This window comes from Pelodiscus sinensis, chromosome 21 (assembly GCF_049634645.1).
Source record: "Pelodiscus sinensis isolate JC-2024 chromosome 21, ASM4963464v1, whole genome shotgun sequence".
NCBI classification, from domain to species: Eukaryota; Metazoa; Chordata; order Testudines; family Trionychidae; genus Pelodiscus; species Pelodiscus sinensis.
The window spans coordinates 19,424,317-19,442,944 of record NC_134731.1 but is presented as its reverse complement, the minus strand read 5'-3'; the positions used below and the strand labels follow the sequence as shown (position 1 = coordinate 19,442,944).

General features: G+C 45.2%; 1 protein-coding gene across 1 annotated transcript in view; it reads left to right on the top strand.

Moving 5' to 3' along the window:
• Positions 1-14,101, top strand: part of LRRC75A (leucine rich repeat containing 75A) — a 215,878-nt gene extending 201,777 nt beyond the window's left edge. Inside the window, exon 4 of the mRNA XM_006113077.4 lies at positions 12,203-14,101. Coding sequence (XP_006113139.2) covers positions 12,203-12,764 — 562 coding nt within the window. The 3' untranslated portion in view covers positions 12,765-14,101. The remainder of the gene's footprint in view (positions 1-12,202) is intronic.
• Positions 14,102-18,628: the final 4,527 nt, after the last annotated feature.

Below are 18,628 nucleotides of genomic sequence, written 5' to 3'. Positions count from 1 at the left end.
GCATGAATTTCCGGAAATGCTTAAAACGGAACAGTTTTCCGTTATAAGTATTTCCGGAAAAAGAGCGCCTACACTGGCAGGCTGCTTTTCCGGAAAAGCCCTTTTTCCGGAAAAGCGTCTGTGGCCAATGTAGACGCGCTTTTCCGGAAAAAAGCCCCGATCGTCATTTTCGCAATCGGGGCTTTTTTCCGGAAAAGACTACTGTGCTGTCTACACTGGCCCTTTTCGGGAACAGTTTTCCTGAAAAAGGACTTTTGCCCGAGCGGGAGCAGCATAGTTTTTCCAGAAAAGCAGCTGATTTCTTACAGTAAATCGTCAGTGCTTTTCCGGAAATTCAAGGGGCCAGTGTAGACAGCTCGCAGCTTATTCTGGAAAAGCGGCTGCTTTTCCGGAATAAGTGGCCCAGTGTAGACACAGCCTTTTTGTTAGCAAAACCACAGATTCCATCATCAAATGTCATTTTTCTCAAAAGCTCAATCTCAGTTGAAAGTAGTGCAAGGGAAGACAGTCGTTTTTGTCCCGTGGTAGACCCAAGACGGTTCTTCATGTTTCACTTGAAAAAGAGTAGACATACTGATCATTGCTGCTACAGATTTCTCCTTTGCATATATAAATGCTCAGGGGCTGCTTGGCAGGGAGCTGCCTTACGAGGGAAGGGTACTCGCCCTCAGCAGCAGCAGGTCCATGCCGGCAGGGAGGAGACATTAGGAGGAGGAGGCAATATGTAGCTCCAGGGGGTCGGATTACAGGGTGGGAGTTTGGGGTATCCTGGCTGGGCAGGGAGAGGAGAAGATTGGTGTGATTGCTGCATCTGGGTTTGGCTGCAGTTTCATGTGAGAAACCCAGCACTCTCCAGCCTGCTGCACTGGGGGGGGGGGGGGGAGGAGAGAGGGAACAGACTGCATGAGGTAGGTAGGTGGGGGGAAGAGAGGTTGAGGGGCACCGGCATCCGTGTGGTGATGTAGGGGGAGTTTGTTGAGTGTCCTGACTCACTCCTGTGTGGGCTGCAACTGCTGGTTCAGGGAGACATTGAACTCTTCTGGGCTGGGGCAGGCTGCTTGAGGAGGAGGGGGATATGCTGATATGCTGGCCAGAGGGGCGATGTGGCCATGCTGGTTTGGAAACATCATTGTCTTATTAATGCATCAGAGGGAGCTTAGTCAAATATATATTCCCTTTTCTTGGTGAGGCTGGGGTGGGGAAGGGTTGGTATAAATTACCTACTGATTGGTAATAAAATTACAAGATCTTAAGTAGGCCAGGAAAATATGACAGGGGAAAGAATAATTTAGCCCCCACTGTTAGACTTGTAGAGCAAACACAAAACAGTGACTCCTCAGCAGTTCTAGATGAAAATATCTTTCACCTAGTATTAGGAGGGAAAGATAAAAGGCTTGCTTTTGGACATGTTGAGTTTCTTAACAGGAGGCATTCTGCTTGGAGATGTTAGCCTGAGCTAAGTATCAGAGGGGTCGCCGTGTTAGTCTGAATCTGCAAAAGTGGCGAGGAGTCCTGTGGCACCTTAGAGACTAACTGAAGTGTAGGAGCATCAGCTTTCATGGGCAAAGACCCACTTCATCTTTGCATGCATCTGACAAAGTGGGTCTTTGCCCACGAAAGCTTATGCTCCTACACTTCAGTTAGTCTATAAGGTGCCACAGGAGCCTGAGCTAAAGATCAGTTTGTTTAGAGGGAGACAGATCCAGAGCAGACCAATAAAGAGGGTGGAGAGTTTCTGCATTAGCAGATCTCAACAAGGTTCCTTACCAAAGACTCTTGTGTAAATTACATGGCCATGGGATAAGAGGGAAGGTCCTTTCATGGATTGAGAACTGGTTAAAAGACAGGAAACAAAGGGTAGGAATAAATGGTCAATTTTCAGATTGGAGAGGGGTAACTAGTGGTGTTCCCCAAGCGTCAATCCTGGGACCAATCCTGTTCAACTTATTAATAAATGATCTGGAGAAAGAGGTAAGCAGTGAGGTGGTAAAGTTTGCGGATGATACTAAACTGATATTGATAGTCAAAACAGAAGCAGACTGTGAAGAACTTCAAAAAGATCTCACCAAACTGAGTGATTGGGCAACAAAATGGCAAATGAAATTTAATGTGGATAAGTGTAAAGTAATGCACATTGGAAAAAAATAACCCCAACTATGCATACAGTATGGCTGTGTCTAGACTGACAAGTTTTTCCGGAAAATCATCTGATTTTGCGGAAAAACTTGTCAGCTGTCTACACTGGCCGCTTGAATTTCCGGAAAAGCACTGACGATCTCATGTAAGATCGTCAGTGATTTTCCGGAAATACTATGCTGCTCCCGTTTGGGCAAAAGTCTTTTTCCGAAAGGCTTTTGCACAAAAGGGCCCGTGTAGATAGCATAGTACTGTTTTCCACAAAAAAAGCCCCGATTGCGAAAATGGCGATCGGGGCTTTTTTGCAGAAAACCGCGTCTAGATTGGCCGCGGATGCTTTTCTGCAAAAAGTGCTTGTGCGGAAAAGCATCCTGCCAATCTAGACGTGCTTTTCCGAAAATGCTTTTAACGGAAAACTTTTCCGTTAAAAGCATTTTCGGAAATTCATGCCAGTGTAGACGTAGCCTATGATGGGGGCTAATTTGGCTACAACAAATCAGGAAAGAGATCTTGGACTTATCGTGGACAGTTCTCTGAAAACTTCCACACAGTGTGCAGTGGCGGTCAAAAAGGAAAATAGGATGTTAGGAATTATTAAGAAACGGATAGAAAATAAGACACAGAATATCTTACTGCCCCGTATAAAACTATGGTACGCCCACATCTTGAATACTGTGTACAGATGTGGTCTCCTCACCTCAAAAAAGATATTTCGGCCTTGGAAAGGGTTCAGAAAAGGGCAACTAAAATGATTAGGGGTTTGGAACGGGTCCCATATGAAGAGAGGGTAAAGCAACTGGGACTTTTCAGTTTAGAAAAGAGGAGACTGAGGGGGGATATGCTAGAGGTCTATAAAATCATGAGTATTGTGAAGAGGGTGAATAAAGAAAGTTATTTATTAGTTCCCATAATAGAAGAACTAGAGGACACCAAATGAAATTAATGGATAGCAGGTTTAAAACTAATAAAAGAAAGTTCTTCTTTACACATAGTCAACCTCTGGAACTCCTTGCCAGAGGAGGCTGTGAAGGCTAGGACTATAACAGAGTTTAAAGAGAAGCTAGATAATTTCATGGAGGTTAGGTCCATAAAAGGCTGTTAGCCAGGGGATAAAATGGTGTCCCTGGCCTCTGTTTGTCAGAGGCTGGAGAGGGATGGCAGGAGACAAATCGCTTGATCATTGTCTTCAGTCCCCCCTCTCTGGGGCACCTGGTGCTGGCCACTGTCGGCAGACAGGCTACTAGGCTAGATGGACCTTTGGTCTGACCCAGTACAGCCATTCTTATGTTCTTATATTATTAATTAGGGTTGCCAGATGGTTAAACCAAAAATACTGAACACCCGTCCCCCCTCCCCCCCAAAAAAAACACCAGGGAAAAAATTCTGTTGAGGGGGAAAAAAAGGGGGCAGACCAAAGTTGTTAAGCACAAAAAAAAAGGACCCTGAGAGTTATTAAGCAAAATAAAATAAAACAGACTGACAGCATGGCCCCATTAAGTGTGAGAGGGGCGAGGTTGAGCACTAAGACCCAGGGAAGGCATTGCTTACCCTTGCTTCAGGTCTTTTTGCCAGTGGCCATCTTGTTTTCTTGATCGACACCCCCCCCAGGTAAGCAGGGGAGCCAGAGGCAGAGAGACCGGGGGGGGGGGACGGCGGAGGAGGGGTTGGGCTGGGCCCAGTTGCTGAGTGTGTCTTAGGGTTGCCAGGAAAAAAAACCAGAAAATACCGGACATTTCAGGTATCCGATATTTTTTTTGAATTTTTTTACCAGACAGGAGGCAAAAATACCAGACTGCCCAGGTCAATACCGGACACCTGGCAACCCTAATCTTAATGCAGGATCTGACTTCACTTGTATTGGTGTTTTTCTATTGTAAAGCAGTTGGGTTGCTTTTGTAGATAAGGATTATTAGATAAACCTAGCTCATGACATTTGCATGATTACATTTAAAATAAACAAAAGACAGGACTATGTAGCACTTTAAAGACTAACAAGATGGTTTATTAGGTGATGAGCTTTCGTGGGCCAGACCCACTTCCTCAGATCAATTGTGGAAGAAAATAGGCGCAACCATATATACCAAAGGGATACAAAAAAAAAAAGTGAACACATATAAAAAGGACAAATCAAATTTCAGAACAGAGGGAGGATTGGGGGGTGGGGAAGGTAAATGTCTGTGAGCTAATGATATTAGAGGTGATAATTGGGGAAGCTATCTTTGTAATGGGTAAGATAATTAGTGTCTTTGTTAAGACCCAGGCGTAAAGTGTCAACTTTAAGCATGAATGACAGTTCAGAGGTTTCTCTTTCATTTGGTCTTAAAATGTCTTTGAAGCAGTATGCAGGTAATCAAGTCGTTGAGACAATGCCCTTTCTGGTTGAAATGGCAAGAAACTGTTTTTTCTTTGTGATACTGCCTGATATCTGTTTTGTGGGTATGGATTCAGACACTTCGCCAAAGAATCAATCACCTAATAAACCATCTTGTTAGTCTTTAAAGTGCTACATAGTCCTGTTTTTTGTTTCAGCTAGACTAGACTAACACAGCTACATCTCTATTACTATTTAAAATAAAGTTTACATAGGTCTTAATGGCTTAAGATACGGAAAGGAAAGGATTCTTTTAACAGATTTTTTGGCGTGTTGTTGATATCTGGAGAGACTGATTTTTTCTTTGTTTTAATATCCTGTGTTGGATTCCAAACAAGTGATTTCCATTAAATTTTAGAATTTGTTTGGAGAGGGGCATTAAGGCCAGATCTTTTCTATATGGTATAGTTCTGGCTCTTATAAGTCAGTGGATGTACTAGGTGTAATGCTAGGTGTGTTGTAGGGTGAAGACTGTGTTTTCAAGCTCTTTAAAAATGGATCTGCCTACAAACTCTGAAGCCACGTGCTGCTCTCAAGCTTCTACTCTGAGTTCGTGACACACACAGTGTGAAAGTCTCAAACCAGGATAACTTTTGTCTGTGTTTACAGTCCTGTGTTTCACTTGCATGGTGATCCTAAACATTCATTTAAAATACACATCACAAACCATCAGATATTTTACTTCGCTTCCTGTTTTCATGTTTGTGGCTTTATTTGCTTTCTGTGTTGCTTTATTATTTATTTTTACTGTTCTATGTTTGTGCACTATTAGTCAAATTAAGAGCTGACATCCCAGAGAAACTGTGTAAGTCTGAGTGCATGCCTTTTTCTCTCCTTTCCAGTGTAAGTAATTATTGTATTAATATTTGCAAGGACAGCATCACTGTTTCCAGTTGATTCATAGGTTGCTTTAGCATCTTAAAGCTGAATTATGTGTCCATAATATGCATTTTGGTGTGTTTACTAGCTTGAATTGTTAGAAAGGATGATACATGTATTTACATGTAGTACCAGGGTACTGTTAATTTTCTTTTTATTTGATATTAAACATCATAAGCATTCCTTCTTGTTAATTTTCCCTTGTTTTAAAATTTTTGAGTAACAGGATCAGGAATGCAGGTCAAAGGTTTAAAACAAGGGACCCGGATGGGCCCACCGGGCAGAGAACCTTGGACAGTGCTCACTGCTCCTTAAAATTGTCCAGGTAGACAGTGGATGTCTCCCAGAAGAACTCTGCCCAGATATGAGAGACTAGGGAGGAGCAGAAATAGGCCCCATAATCGCAGAGCACCCCCTCGTCCAGTAGATTTTGCTGGGGCCAGGAGAAGGTTGATGAGGAGGTCTTGCGACTCTGTGGGGCCATGGATGGGGTGTGCATAAATGGACAGGTGTGAGGAAAAGTGCAGCCAGACCCTCAGTAAGAGGTTCTGGAGGAGCCAGATGAAACCTGGTGCACTCAAGGTAGGTGTGCACCAGGTTTTCCCTCATGCCGCAGAAGGGGCAGGTGCCAGGGATAGGGGTGAACCTCTCCAGATACATGCCCGTGCTCACGGCTCCATGGAGGAGCTGCCAACTTATGTCCCCAGTGGGCCGTGAGATTAAGGTGGAGTAAACACTGGCCCACCAGGGTTCCTCACCTTCAACAGGTCTTGGTCCCGCCATTTGATATTGGGGCGGGACACAAGGATGAGGAAATGCAACGTGTGGAGCATGAGTGTGTAACAGACGGTCTCTGGGCGCGATTCAGAAACAGACCAGCTGCAGATAGTGCAGCTGGCTGAGGGTCCAGGGATGCAGAGGCTGGAAAGGCCCGCGGACCAGCAGCCCTAGAAAGAGGGCTGGAGGGTTTGCAGTATGTGTGTGTGGGGGGGTGTACCCTCTCACAAGGCTAGGTGCAGGAAATTGAGAGTGGGCTGCGACAAAGCCATCTTCACCTCCCAGAGTACACACTGGGGCTGTGCCTACACTGGCCCCTTCTTCGGAAGAGGCATGCTAATTTCTAACTTTGGAATAGGGAAATGCGCGGGGGATTTAAATATCCCCCGTGGGATTTAAATAAACATGGCCGCCGCTTTTTTTCCGGCTTGGGGAAAAGCCGGAAAAGAGCGTCCAGACTGGCGTGATCCTCCGGAATAAAGCCCTACTTCAGGTAGGAATAAGAGATCCTCCGGAATAGGGCTTTCCCTATTCCAAAGTTAGAAATTAGCATGCCTCTTCCGAAGAAGGGGCCAGTGTAGACGTAGCCAGGGGGTTCAGAGTGTGGATAGCTCTATGCACTGAGCGAGCACCTGGGTATCCACCCAGTCCCCTCTGTTGTAGTCCAGGAGGTCTCCAACCCTGGTGGTTTCTGCCAAGATCAACCTCCGGCGCTGCGGGAGACTCCGCTATCTGCACACACAAAGCTGGATTGTGGAGCAGGGACTCTGCAAGGAGGTCTTCTCCCTCGGTGGCCTCAACAGACCTGGTCGCTGCGAACAGCTTCCAAATCTGGAGAAGTTTCTTATAGAGCTCTAGCAGCCCTGAGAGGTCTCGCAGAAGACCCCTCAGATGAAGAAAAAAGAGCTGCTGGTCATATCAGAGCCCTCAGAGGCGGCAGAGGAACACATGCATCAACGTGCTCCAAGACTACCTACACTATAGGGGAGTCTCTGCAGGGCCTGGAGGTGAAAGGGCCGGATCTGGTTGCGCATGATAAAAGGGGCCAGAACACTCTGCAGGTGTCGGCATTGGTCGGATACGGGGAGAATAAGCTGGCGTAGAAGGTCCTGTGTCTCCTCGGATCCATGAACGGGGTGCCATTCTCTGCCAAGAGACAGGTGGCGTGCTTTTCGGCACCCCTCTCTTTCTCCAGGGCTGGGATCCATCTCTCAAAGGAGATGGATAGGAGATCAAACAAAGGCGCCCTGGACCTGGAGGTCCTCGGGGGCCCAGAGCTACTCTTGCTTCTTCCAGCGTGGATCCTCAGGGTTGGATGCCAGGCACATCTCGAGTTTCAAAACCTCCTGCTCCAGCTGCTCTATTGCTGCATCCCTCCTCCAGCAGAAGAACCAGGTATGCACCTTCCCCATGTTCCACCATTGCGGTGCTAAGGGAAAGGCAGAACCCTGGAGGGACACCACGAAGCCCACATCGTCCAGGCTATTATTAAAGTGCCAATAGGCCAGCCCCAGCCTCTCCACACTGAGGAAGGCCTTCACAGCCACCAGATGGTGGTCCATGAAGGGGAGCAGCCGGAGGCTGGAGGAGTGGACCCATGCTAGGTGGAAATGAGATAAGTCTATGCAGTCCAACCGGGAGTGGTGCAACCGATCGTCCTCCAACTGGACATAGGTGACGGTGGTGGTGTCATCCGGGTGGTGGTAGCAGCAGACATCCACCAGGGAGTGGTGGTCTGGCAGTTCTCAACTCCTGAGCTATCCTGGTCCAAAGGATTGTGTTGAAGTCCCTGCCCAGGACCAGGCATTTGTGAGGATCCAAGGTGCCGAGAAAGGTGGTTGCCTGTGGATAGAAGGTTATACATTCCAGGTCCACATTCAGGGCATAGATGTTAACCAAGTTCAACATCAGCCCCTCCACGCAAGCCCAGATGTGCAGCAAGCGAGCCGGGAAGACCTTGGCGACCCCCAACACCTTGGGCCCTAGGGCAGTGATGAACAGGGTGACCTCTCTGGCTGAGCAGATACTGAGGTGACTAAAGTACACCCCATCCCTCACTCCAGCCGCCAGCTAGCCTTGATGGCTGGAGTCGTGTGGGTCTCCTGCAAGAAGACCACCGAGTACCCCCAAAGGAAGGAGAGCACCCAGCTCCTACAGAGACCCGTCCTACAGCCCCGGGCATTTAATGTCGCAATAATGGTATACTTCATATTGAGGGCTAGGGTGGATCGTCGTGGACAGGGTGATCGTCGCCTCCCTCCCAGGTCCTGTAGCAGACCACTCCCTTTATTGAAGGCCAGGAGAGCATCACAACATTTGCAGACTCGGCAGTAGGCCGCGATGTCCTACCTTTCTACGTCTCTCCTCTCCTGCAACAGGGCTCTTATGTCCCTGAGGATGGGGATAGAGTCCCCTCAGTGCCGAAGGGCAAGCTGCACCTTGTCCTTAGCTCCGCGGTTGTCCTCAAGGAACTGGCGCAGCTCGGCCCTCAGCACTGAGGAGGCCAGGACCGATGGGTCTTCCTCCAGCTGGGTCCCTGGATGGACTTTGCGGGCCGTGGAGATAGGCAAACAGGGATCAGATCCCCGGCACAGTGCCAGAAGTGGTGGTGCCATGCTGCCCATCTCCATCCCCGGCGAGGGAGGGGGTGGCGGAGGGAACAGAGAAGCCCCTAGGGAACTGGAAATGGGGGACACAAAAGCTACCTTGAGGGCCGCTTGCAGGCCCAATACCAAATGGCGAGACTAGTTAACACCTGTCGAGTGTGAGGAACCCCAGTGGGCCAGTGTGTATTCCATTCTAATCTACAGAGCCATGAGCACAGGCATGTACTTGGTATGGTTCGCCCCTATCCCTGACACCTGCCCCTTCTGTGGCGTGAGGGAAAACCTAGCACACGCCTACCTAGAATGCGCCAGGATGAAGCCCCTTTTCTGGTGCCTTCAGAACCTCCTGCTGAGGTTCTAACTGCACTTTTCCCCTCACCAGTTCATTTCCCAAACTTTTTTACACTGGGGACCAGTAAATCCATTCACGAGCTTTTGGAGAACTGGTAATATTTATTTGCATATTTGCATATTCATTAAGCAAATGATTAATATGCAAATAAATCGTTTCTGGTCCTCTCAAAGCCCCCAGTGTCAACTTTAGCAAAGTTTTTGATACGGTCTCCCACAATATTCTTGCAAGCAAGTTAAGGGAATATGGATTGGATACATAGACTGTAAGATGGACTGAAAGCTGGCTCGACTGGGGTTTCCCAAACTTTTTATTTTAGTTGGAACCCGGTTTTTTTCAGCACCGTTTTTTGCAGCCCAAAAATATAAATGCATATAAAAAAATGAAAAATGAATAAATTTTCACTGTTTATTATTTATTCACAATAATAATAGTACATAATATATATCTTGATATAAAATATTGCCTAACTTATTGTTATTACCTTAATTACAGTTTACCCAGTAGAATTTTAACCGTTGTAAAGTTTGTTTATTTATAATTGAATGAGTTGAATATAAGTCATTTATTATGTGTGCACTTTATAGCTTTTAAATAACTAAAAAGAGAACTAATGGGAAGGGTGATGTTGTTTTGCATCACATAGCAACTATATGTCAGGAGCAAAAGAAGAAAGTTTTATTCTCAAATCTGGTTCGACATTCAGTCTATTTCTATATTTATTTTTGAAGAAAACCAAAGTTGAGAAACTGGTTTCACACTTATATGTCGTGGCGAAAGGCATTAAGCATTTGACTGCTTTCTCAGATAAGTGTGACTCTTCATTGCTACAGCTCAACCAAAAATCAATCAAGGAGAGTTTATCAAAGTTCTCTTTTAAGGCAGAGTCACAGGAAAGTTCAATTAATGAATCCACTTCCGATGCATTCAATTGTAATATTTCTTCATTTTCTGTGTCAACAGTAAACGGGTTCTTAATCCACATTTTACTGGCATCAATTGGAGGAAAATATTAATTTAAGCTTGATGTTAGTCCCAAAAGATGTTGCAGAAATCGCATCTGAGATATTAGTTTCAGCATATTTTTCTTGTAATTCAGTTAAAGTACAAAAAGATTTAAAGTTTCTCTTAACTCGCTGTGCCCATAAACAAAGTTTTTTAATTGTTGCCTCAACTTTTTCGTGAACTTTAAAAATATTAATTTTAGTGCCTTGTAAATTCAGATTTAAGTCATTTAAAAGACAAAATATGTCACTTAAGTAAGCTACCATTGTTAACCATTCTTTAAATGTAAATACAGTAAAACTCCAATAGTCTGGCATCCAATAGTCCAGCACTCCTGATAGTCCGGTATCAAAATGGCAAGAGCCTAGTGAGTGAGCTTTAGCAAAAAATGAGTCACAAGGTAACAGCAGCAGCAGAACTGAGCTGAGCAAACAGGGTAAAAAAGGCTTAAAAAAACTAAAACTTTACAGTATACTTTATACAGTATGTACAATAAAAAGGCTTAGGAACACTTTATATACAGTATAATGTATACAGTATATACATAACCAGTTTATAGTACCTCCTGATAGTCCGGCATATCTGATAATCCGGCACCACCTAGGTCCCATAGGTTCCGGATTATCGGAAGTCTACTGTATACCATCTTTTGCCGATGGAGGGTGTCGTTCCAAAAACAATAAAACTTCATCCTTAATTTCAAAGAGTCGTTTCAAAATGTTCGGGAAACAAATTGAGAAGATATAAATGTCCGGTATTTTCTATATAAGATGTAATGTAGATTGTGATATAATCTCAAGTGTGTCCAGTATTTTTGTTGAAACCATCTAGCAACCCTATTTGTTTAGGCATATCTGTTCCCATTAGATGTCTGACAATAAAAGATCTTACAGCTTTTCTTTCCCTTGTTATTCACAGTCCTTGCAGAAGCAAGCATTCAAATACATAACACCTGTTCTGAGTACACCAATAAGCCAGGGGCTCACACCTTACCCTCACAGCCTAGTCACTACGGACGTCCGTGGGACTGCTTCTGGTGTACGTTTCCAACACTGATGTGCTACATGTTCATAGTCTAAAAAAGCCAGGCTTAGGGTTTAATCCCTTGATTCACACTGAAAATCATGAACAGAGTCCTAGATAATTAATGAGAAAATGTGAAGCTGGCCAAACCAGAAATCCCAATGGAAAATATAACAAAACTGTTTTTCAGCTCAGCACATGATGAAAGTCAGAGGCATATACATGGCAGGCTGACTTGGCTCTATCATTGTGGCAGATTAAAATAATAACTAATGTTACACAGCTAGACCTCCCTCAGTCTTTAAATTTATAAGCGATAAAGCCTCAACTAAGGGTACTCTGTGTGGTTAGGTTATCCTAATACAGCTGTAGCCTGGCTTCACTTTAAGAGCAAAGTTGATCTGTATAACACCAATTTGTCAGAGATGCTGATCAGCTTTCACAGGTGCCTAAAGTGCTCAGCGCCTATAGTGCTCAGCACCATAGCAGCCAAAAAAAAGATCAATAGTAGATATCATTATAAATCATTGGAAATATTAAATAAGCCTGCCTTTCCTAGGCCTTTTTCTCTGTAGACTCTGTAGGTCCATTCCGTGCCTCCATTTCTCCACCTGTAAACTATCCCCACCTGCAACGTTTATTATTCCATCTGGTGAAGTGCTTTGCAATATACATATCGATGTCAAGTGGGAATGAGGTCATAAGCAAGAATTCTTGTTTTTCTGTACAAAGGTTTAATAGTCATTTTCCATTTTTGTAGTTTTAAAGTGCAGTTAAGTGTACAGCTCCATGCCCTTGCAAAAAGAAAGCTTCCATACGCTCGTTGCTGCCTACTGTTTCAATGACAGTCTTTGAGTAGGTTGATTTTGGCTGTTATCCATCTGCAAGTCTGCACACCAAAAAGAACTTAAAAGTCCAGGCCTCAACCGAGACCATCCATTTTGAATGAGTCATTGCCTTGTCCCTCAAAAGCTGCCAGCACGCAAGAAGTGATGCTTGTTAGTAAAATAAGTGGTGCCCATGTTAACTGGTTGTCGTTTTGTTTCTGTACAGCTTGAAAGCTATCCTGGTGGGGATGCCTCATGACAACACAGTAGATCTCTCTGGTATCCCTCTGACGCTGAAGGACTTGGACTGCATCATCTCATTCCTGCAACACAGCTCGGAGCACATTGACAACGTGGAGCTATGCTTCACGGAGCTGACTGACGAGCTGTTCCTTCAGCTTCTGCCCATCCTCAGTGGCCTGCCTCACCTCACCACTCTCTCCCTGAATGGCAACAGACTCACCAAAGCAATCCTTCGGGACCTGACAGAAACGCTGAAGGACCCCAGGAAGTTCTCCAGCGTGACGTGGATTGATCTGGGCAACAACGTGGACATATTTTCTTTGCCGCAGCCTTTTTTGGTCAGCCTCAAGAAACGCTGTCCCAAGCAAGGCAACTTACCAACCATTCTGGAGTTCGGAGAGGGCCAGATGAGCGACTTGGAAAGTCAAGAGGGCTTAGCAGAGAGTGAAGAGGACACTGGTTGGGAGAGTCAAGAAGTTGGGACTCTGACAAATAAATGCAGCTCTGAGCAGAAAACTTCATGTGTTCAGCTGGGTGTCTCTTGATTGGGTACTTTGAAAAGGACACTTTAAAACTGATACCTCACCTATGAAGGTTCTTATTAAATGTTGATTTACATGGTCTGATGTCTACACACGCAATGGTTTTGAGTGCTGCTTCATCAGTTTCCTCGCATCATGCATGTCAACTTCTTTCTTTTCATTGAGATCATTAAAATGTGCTCAAGGTGTATAGTTATAGTCTGTTAAGCTGGCCATGTATTTTGAAACATGAGTGTTGAGCTGTGCTTTTTTCCCTCTCTCTAAAAAAGTCCTCCAAAACTGTATCACCAATGTATGGTAATGCCAGTTCCTTAAATAGCACCCAAGAAAAGAAAACAGCAAATGGAATTTGTAGAAGTAGCTGTTTTGCGAAGAGATCATTCGTACTGTGTCTAGCAAAATCATGGCTTTAACAGTTTCTCTCTTGTAGATGATGAATCCTGAGGAGGATCCTTATGGAGACCAGTGGAACCTACAGCCGTCATGGTCCTCGGGGGCGAGGGGGAGGGGAGACTTACTCCTGGAAGTGGAGGGGCTAGGGGCAGGCAGCCCTCTGTGCCGCCTGTGCACGCCCCTCCCCCAACCCTCAGAATGTGTGACCCGGTGCCCTGGCACTGGCAGTGATTTAAAGGGCCTGGCACTTTTGCACCAGTATTTTTATCCAGTACACTGCTGCAGCAGCAGCAAAGAACCTCAGGCCCCTTTGAATCACTGGGCCCCAGAACAACTGCCCCCTTTCCCTCCTGTCAACAGGCCTAATGAAGACCAACTTAAACCTATACCCATACGGAATTCAAACGGCACTGAACAGAGCATCGGTCAATGACAAAACAACCAGGGAATACTTCCCTACACTAGGCAGTAAGGGAATGCACCTGCTATGCAGAGGGGGTCAGGCCAAGGAATATGAGCCCTATCCAATCTCTTGCCACCTTCCTGTCACCACGTGGAAACTGGAAAGGCTGCCTTGCTCACTGACCTTACCAGGAGTGGATCAGGAAGAGGTCCCATACTGAGTGTGAATTTGGACCTAGGGTTTGTCTGCCAGTCCCTCAACTGTAAATGAGTCCATTGCTTTCAGGAAATGACTTGGAATTTACACCGCTGTACCCGAGACAGGGGTTTGGGGACTAGCTGCAAAGCTTGGTGTAGGCCCACGTAAAAGGGAAAGGTTTGTTACTAACAGGTATTTATTACAATACAGAATGTTTCTAGAAAAAAAATGAACAAAAATCTTTTTCTTGAGAAATTTTTTAATATGCTGCCATTTTGGGGTAGGCAGGCGAAGTCAACTGAAGAGTTGTAGTACTATAGAGTACGCCCAGTGACCAAAAGTGTTTTCTTATTTACATTTTTTGAAGATAAATGGTTTTGAATTTTGGATAGAAAAAGGGAGATGGGACCTGCACTGTTGGCTTTGAACCTGGATCCTGTCTTCCCAAAAGTTCAGGGGCAGTTATAGCTGGAATTTGCAGTGAGTCCTATCTTTGTATAGCATTGCAGTATGCCTGATTTCCTGGAATGAAATGTCGCCATTTGCTTCTGTTTGTGTCCTGTTCTTTGAATAACTATAGTGTCATCTCCCTGGCTCAGGCATGAGTGCCACCTCTTTCGGCTTCATCCATTCAGGCTACATCTGCACTGGCAGCTTCTTGCGCAAGCTGTTCTTCCGTTAAAAACTTGCTGGGTGTCTACACTGCACGCACATTCTTGCGCAAGTAAATTTAAAGTCTAGGATCGGATCTTTCAGAAGAGTTATTCCTCTCCCCCCAAGGAATAAGCCCTCTTGCGCAAGAGCTCTTGTGCAAGAGGGCAGTGTAGACAGGCAACATGAATTTCTTGTGCAAGAAACCCCTATGGCTAAAATGGCCATCAGAGCTTTCTTCCACAAGAGAGTGTCCACACCTATAGACGCTCTTGAGCAAAAGCACATCTCTTGCGCATGCCAGTATAGATGCGCTCTTGTGGAAGACTTTTTGCGCAAGAACTCTTCCACAAAACAGTTCTTGCGCAAGAAGCTGCCAGTGTACCCGTAGCCCCAGAGAATTTTCAGTCTTCCCTTTGACACAAGCCGGATATGGTTTGCTTCCTCTTCACATGGAAGAAAATACCTTATCAGAAATTCTGCCAACATTCATTATAATTTGCATGTATCTAACATTGTTTTTCTAATTGCTAATGCTTTTTACCAGGCATATAACTTTGCAGTGAATTCACTTTTTCTGTTTGCATTAAAGAAGTTACTTATTATCAAAATAAATGACAGTGTTTTCTAGCAGCCTTGCCTTGACTTTGCATTTATTACAGGCTTCATACTGCTGGGATCAAAGTTCACAGCTGCAAAGCCTAGAATCTTCCTCATTGGCAAACCATCTATTTTACAAGTGTTTTATAAATATATGGCACAGGTACTACAGACATTTTCCACAAGCATCTATCTCACAAGAAATACTAGCTCAAAATTGAGTCTGCTTTCACACACTGAGGCTATGTCTACACTGGCATGAATTTCCGGAACTGCTTAAAACGGCATACTATTCCGTTTTCAGTTTTTCTGGAAAAGGAGCGTCTACATTGGCAGGCTGCTTTTCTGGAAAAGCCCTTTTTCCGGAGAAGTGTCTGTGGCCAATGTAGACGCGCTTTTCCGGAAAAGAGCCCTGATCACCATTTTCGCGATCGGGTTTTTTTTTCTGGAAAAGACTACTGGCCTGTCTACACTGGCCCTTTTCCGGAATAGTGTTCCGGAATAAGGACTTATGCCCGAGCGGGAGCAGAATAGTTTTTCCGGAATAGCGGCTGATTTTGTACAGTAGAGCGTCGTTGCTTTTCCGGAAATTCAAGGGCCAGTGTAGACAGCTCACAGCTTATTCCGGAAAAGCGGCTGATTTTCCGGAATAAGTGGCCCAGTGTAGACACAGCCTGGGTTTACACTGTTGTGAATCTGTTGACTTCCATTTGACATAAGAGCAAAATTAGACCCTTTAGCAAAATGCCAGGTCTCATTTCTGTAGGAAATGAAAATACTTGTTTGACAAGTACATGGATTACCACTGGCGTTGCATCTACTTACACCAGTGGTTTAGTACTGGGTCATGGAATGGCAGGCACTGGCTCTTGTTGCACTGGGGTGATTATGTGACCAGGGAAGAAGCTATGGCATCTTCCTGCCTGTCCTGACACCGCAGACTGGGCTGCGCCCCAGAGGCGGCGAACAGCGGACCCAACTCCCAACACTGGCTCCACCCTCCCATTGGCTAGAACCTGTTGCTGGCTGCATCTGCATCTGCATCACAGCATGGTCTGCAATGCCTTAGACTCCCCACTGATGGGCGCCGCTCAAGCTAAGCCTCTCCTACTCCAGCCCTGATGCCCACCTACAGCCCAAAGCGCCCCTCTGCCCCACCCTGGAAGCCACATGCTAGTCAAATTAAGTTGGGCCATGACATGAACAATTTGAAAATCGTTGATTTACACCACACCTGAATTTGGCTCAAACTCATGTGTACTACAACACCACGTCACTGCTGCCAACAGTGTTCATCAAGGGTGTGTCTAGACTACAGGGTTTTGTCGACAAAAGTGGACTTTTGTCGACAAAACTATACTGCGTCCACACTACCGCTGAGTTCTGTCGACATAACGTCGACAGAACTCAGCAGTTTTGTCGACGCTGGTAAACCTCATTTTACGAGGCATAACGCCTACTGTCGACAGAGTTTCCATCGACAGAAGGTGTTATTGCATGTAAACTGTCCTTTGCGTCTATACTATCATGTCAACAAAGCAGCTTGCTTTGTCGACAGAACTCAATGTCGTCTAGACGCTCTTTGTCGGCAGAAGTTTTGTCGACAGTATCTGTCGACAAAACTTCTGTCGACAGAAGCCTGTAGTCTAGACGTACCCCAAGTGTTAACAAATACTTTCAACTCATTCCCCCCCCCCCCAATTCTAGCATGTGCACACTTCTGCTGGCTATCTTTAAACTACATATGCTAAGAGTTGAGTGTGGCTGGTGCCATGCTGCAGGGACTGAGCTAAAGCAAATAGCATGTGTGTTTTGGGAAGGTCTCAGAGAGCTGCATCCTCAGGGAGCCTCGCTGCTCTTGCCATGACTACGCTCTATTATTCTTAGTGCACTCACTGGCTCAAGCGTATCTCCTAGAGCGTCATCTCACAACCACACACACGTAACACTACCCAAGCGACTTTGCTCCTTATGTAGGAGGGTCTTATGCTCATCATTACACACCACACCACCCAAATATTCTGCAAACTCAACTGATAACCCAAACTCTCTGGGGTAATCAGATTTGTCTACACGCAGCATTGTATGGCAGTTAAGTACCAAATGACTATATGAGTCCACAAAACAAAATAGTTGACTTCTCAGCTACTTGCACCCTGTTCTGCCCTCATTTACACTGAAAGACATCCAGAGTTGCACACCACTAGAATTTGACCTGGGCTTGGGGAAAACCTGAGTGTGTTCACCCGTTTCACTCAGTAACTACATCCAAGAGAGACCAGGCTCAGTGTATGTGAAGAGAAGCAAAATACAGGACTATGTAGCACTTTAAAGACTAACAAGATGGTTTATTAGATGATGAGCTTTCCTGGGCCAGACCCACGAAAGCTCATCATCTAATAAACCATCTTGTTAGTCTTTAAAGTGCTACAGAGTCCTGTATTTTGCTTCAGCTACACCAGACTAACACGGCTACATTTCTATTACTATTGTATGTGAAGAGGTGGCAGTGTTTCTTTTCTTTGAAATGCAACTACACCTTGTCACAGAAAAAGCCATATGTGGGCCTGCAGGTGTTAAATTTGTATTCCTCTAGGCCAGCCATGAGCCCTGCTGGTGAAAATACCAGGTGTTCTTTATCAGACAGCCTTCATCAGCCGCAACTCCCTATGCTTGCTAGCTGAGAGCCGAGTGTGGAATAAATAACATGACCTCAGTTCTCGGCAGTATTAAGCCAGTAATAATAGTGACGTAGTGAGATTAATAAAATAAACTATCACTAATCGACTGTGTCTTGAAGTGAAGTCATTATCCTGTTTGGCCATGGCCCTGTAAGTTGACACCTCCCCCCTCCCCCTCACCACGCACACCACGTCCTAGCCTTTAAGCTTTTAACAGACCAAGTAATTAATAGTTCATTAAAGTCACAGAAAGACTGTCGCTTATGTAGACTAATTACTCAAGGTGGAAACTGACCCACAGTGGGACCAACTGTCTTTACCATTCAGGAAATACATTTCTCTCTCTCGCTCTCTCTCTCTCTCTCTCTCTCTGTCGCTGATTGAAATAGCAAAGGATGGATTTCGGGAAGGAACAAGCAGTTGCACACATACAAAATGTGAAATGTGAAGGCAAACTGTGGCGTAGGGGAAGGGACCTCAGTGGCTCACTAGTAAAACATGAGTAAATAGTGTGACACTGTCGCAAAGAACAAAAAAGGCCAAGTCATTCCGAGCAGTGTTCTGAACAAGACAGAACTAGTTCTTCTGTAGCTCCGCTTATTTAGCCTTAATTGCTGTATGGTGTAGCGTTCTGGCTGCCAGAACAGTGTGAATCTTTTGCATTAGCTTTGGCAGTTTGATTCAGAACGTGGTAAATGTAGAGTTGAACTGACATTTCAATGTCAGCATCTGGTACAAATAACTTCGAGCCGAAAGCATGGTTAGCGATCAGAGGATGGTTACCAACGTTTGCTTATCAATGAGCCCTATGGAAGAGCCCAGATCCCAGCCGACAAGGCCATCCTTGAAAAACTCATTGCTCTGGGAGTTTGCCATTGCTGTGGCAGTACAGTCGAGCTGTTACAATAATGCTCTGCTCAGACGGGATGAGACCTTGGGAG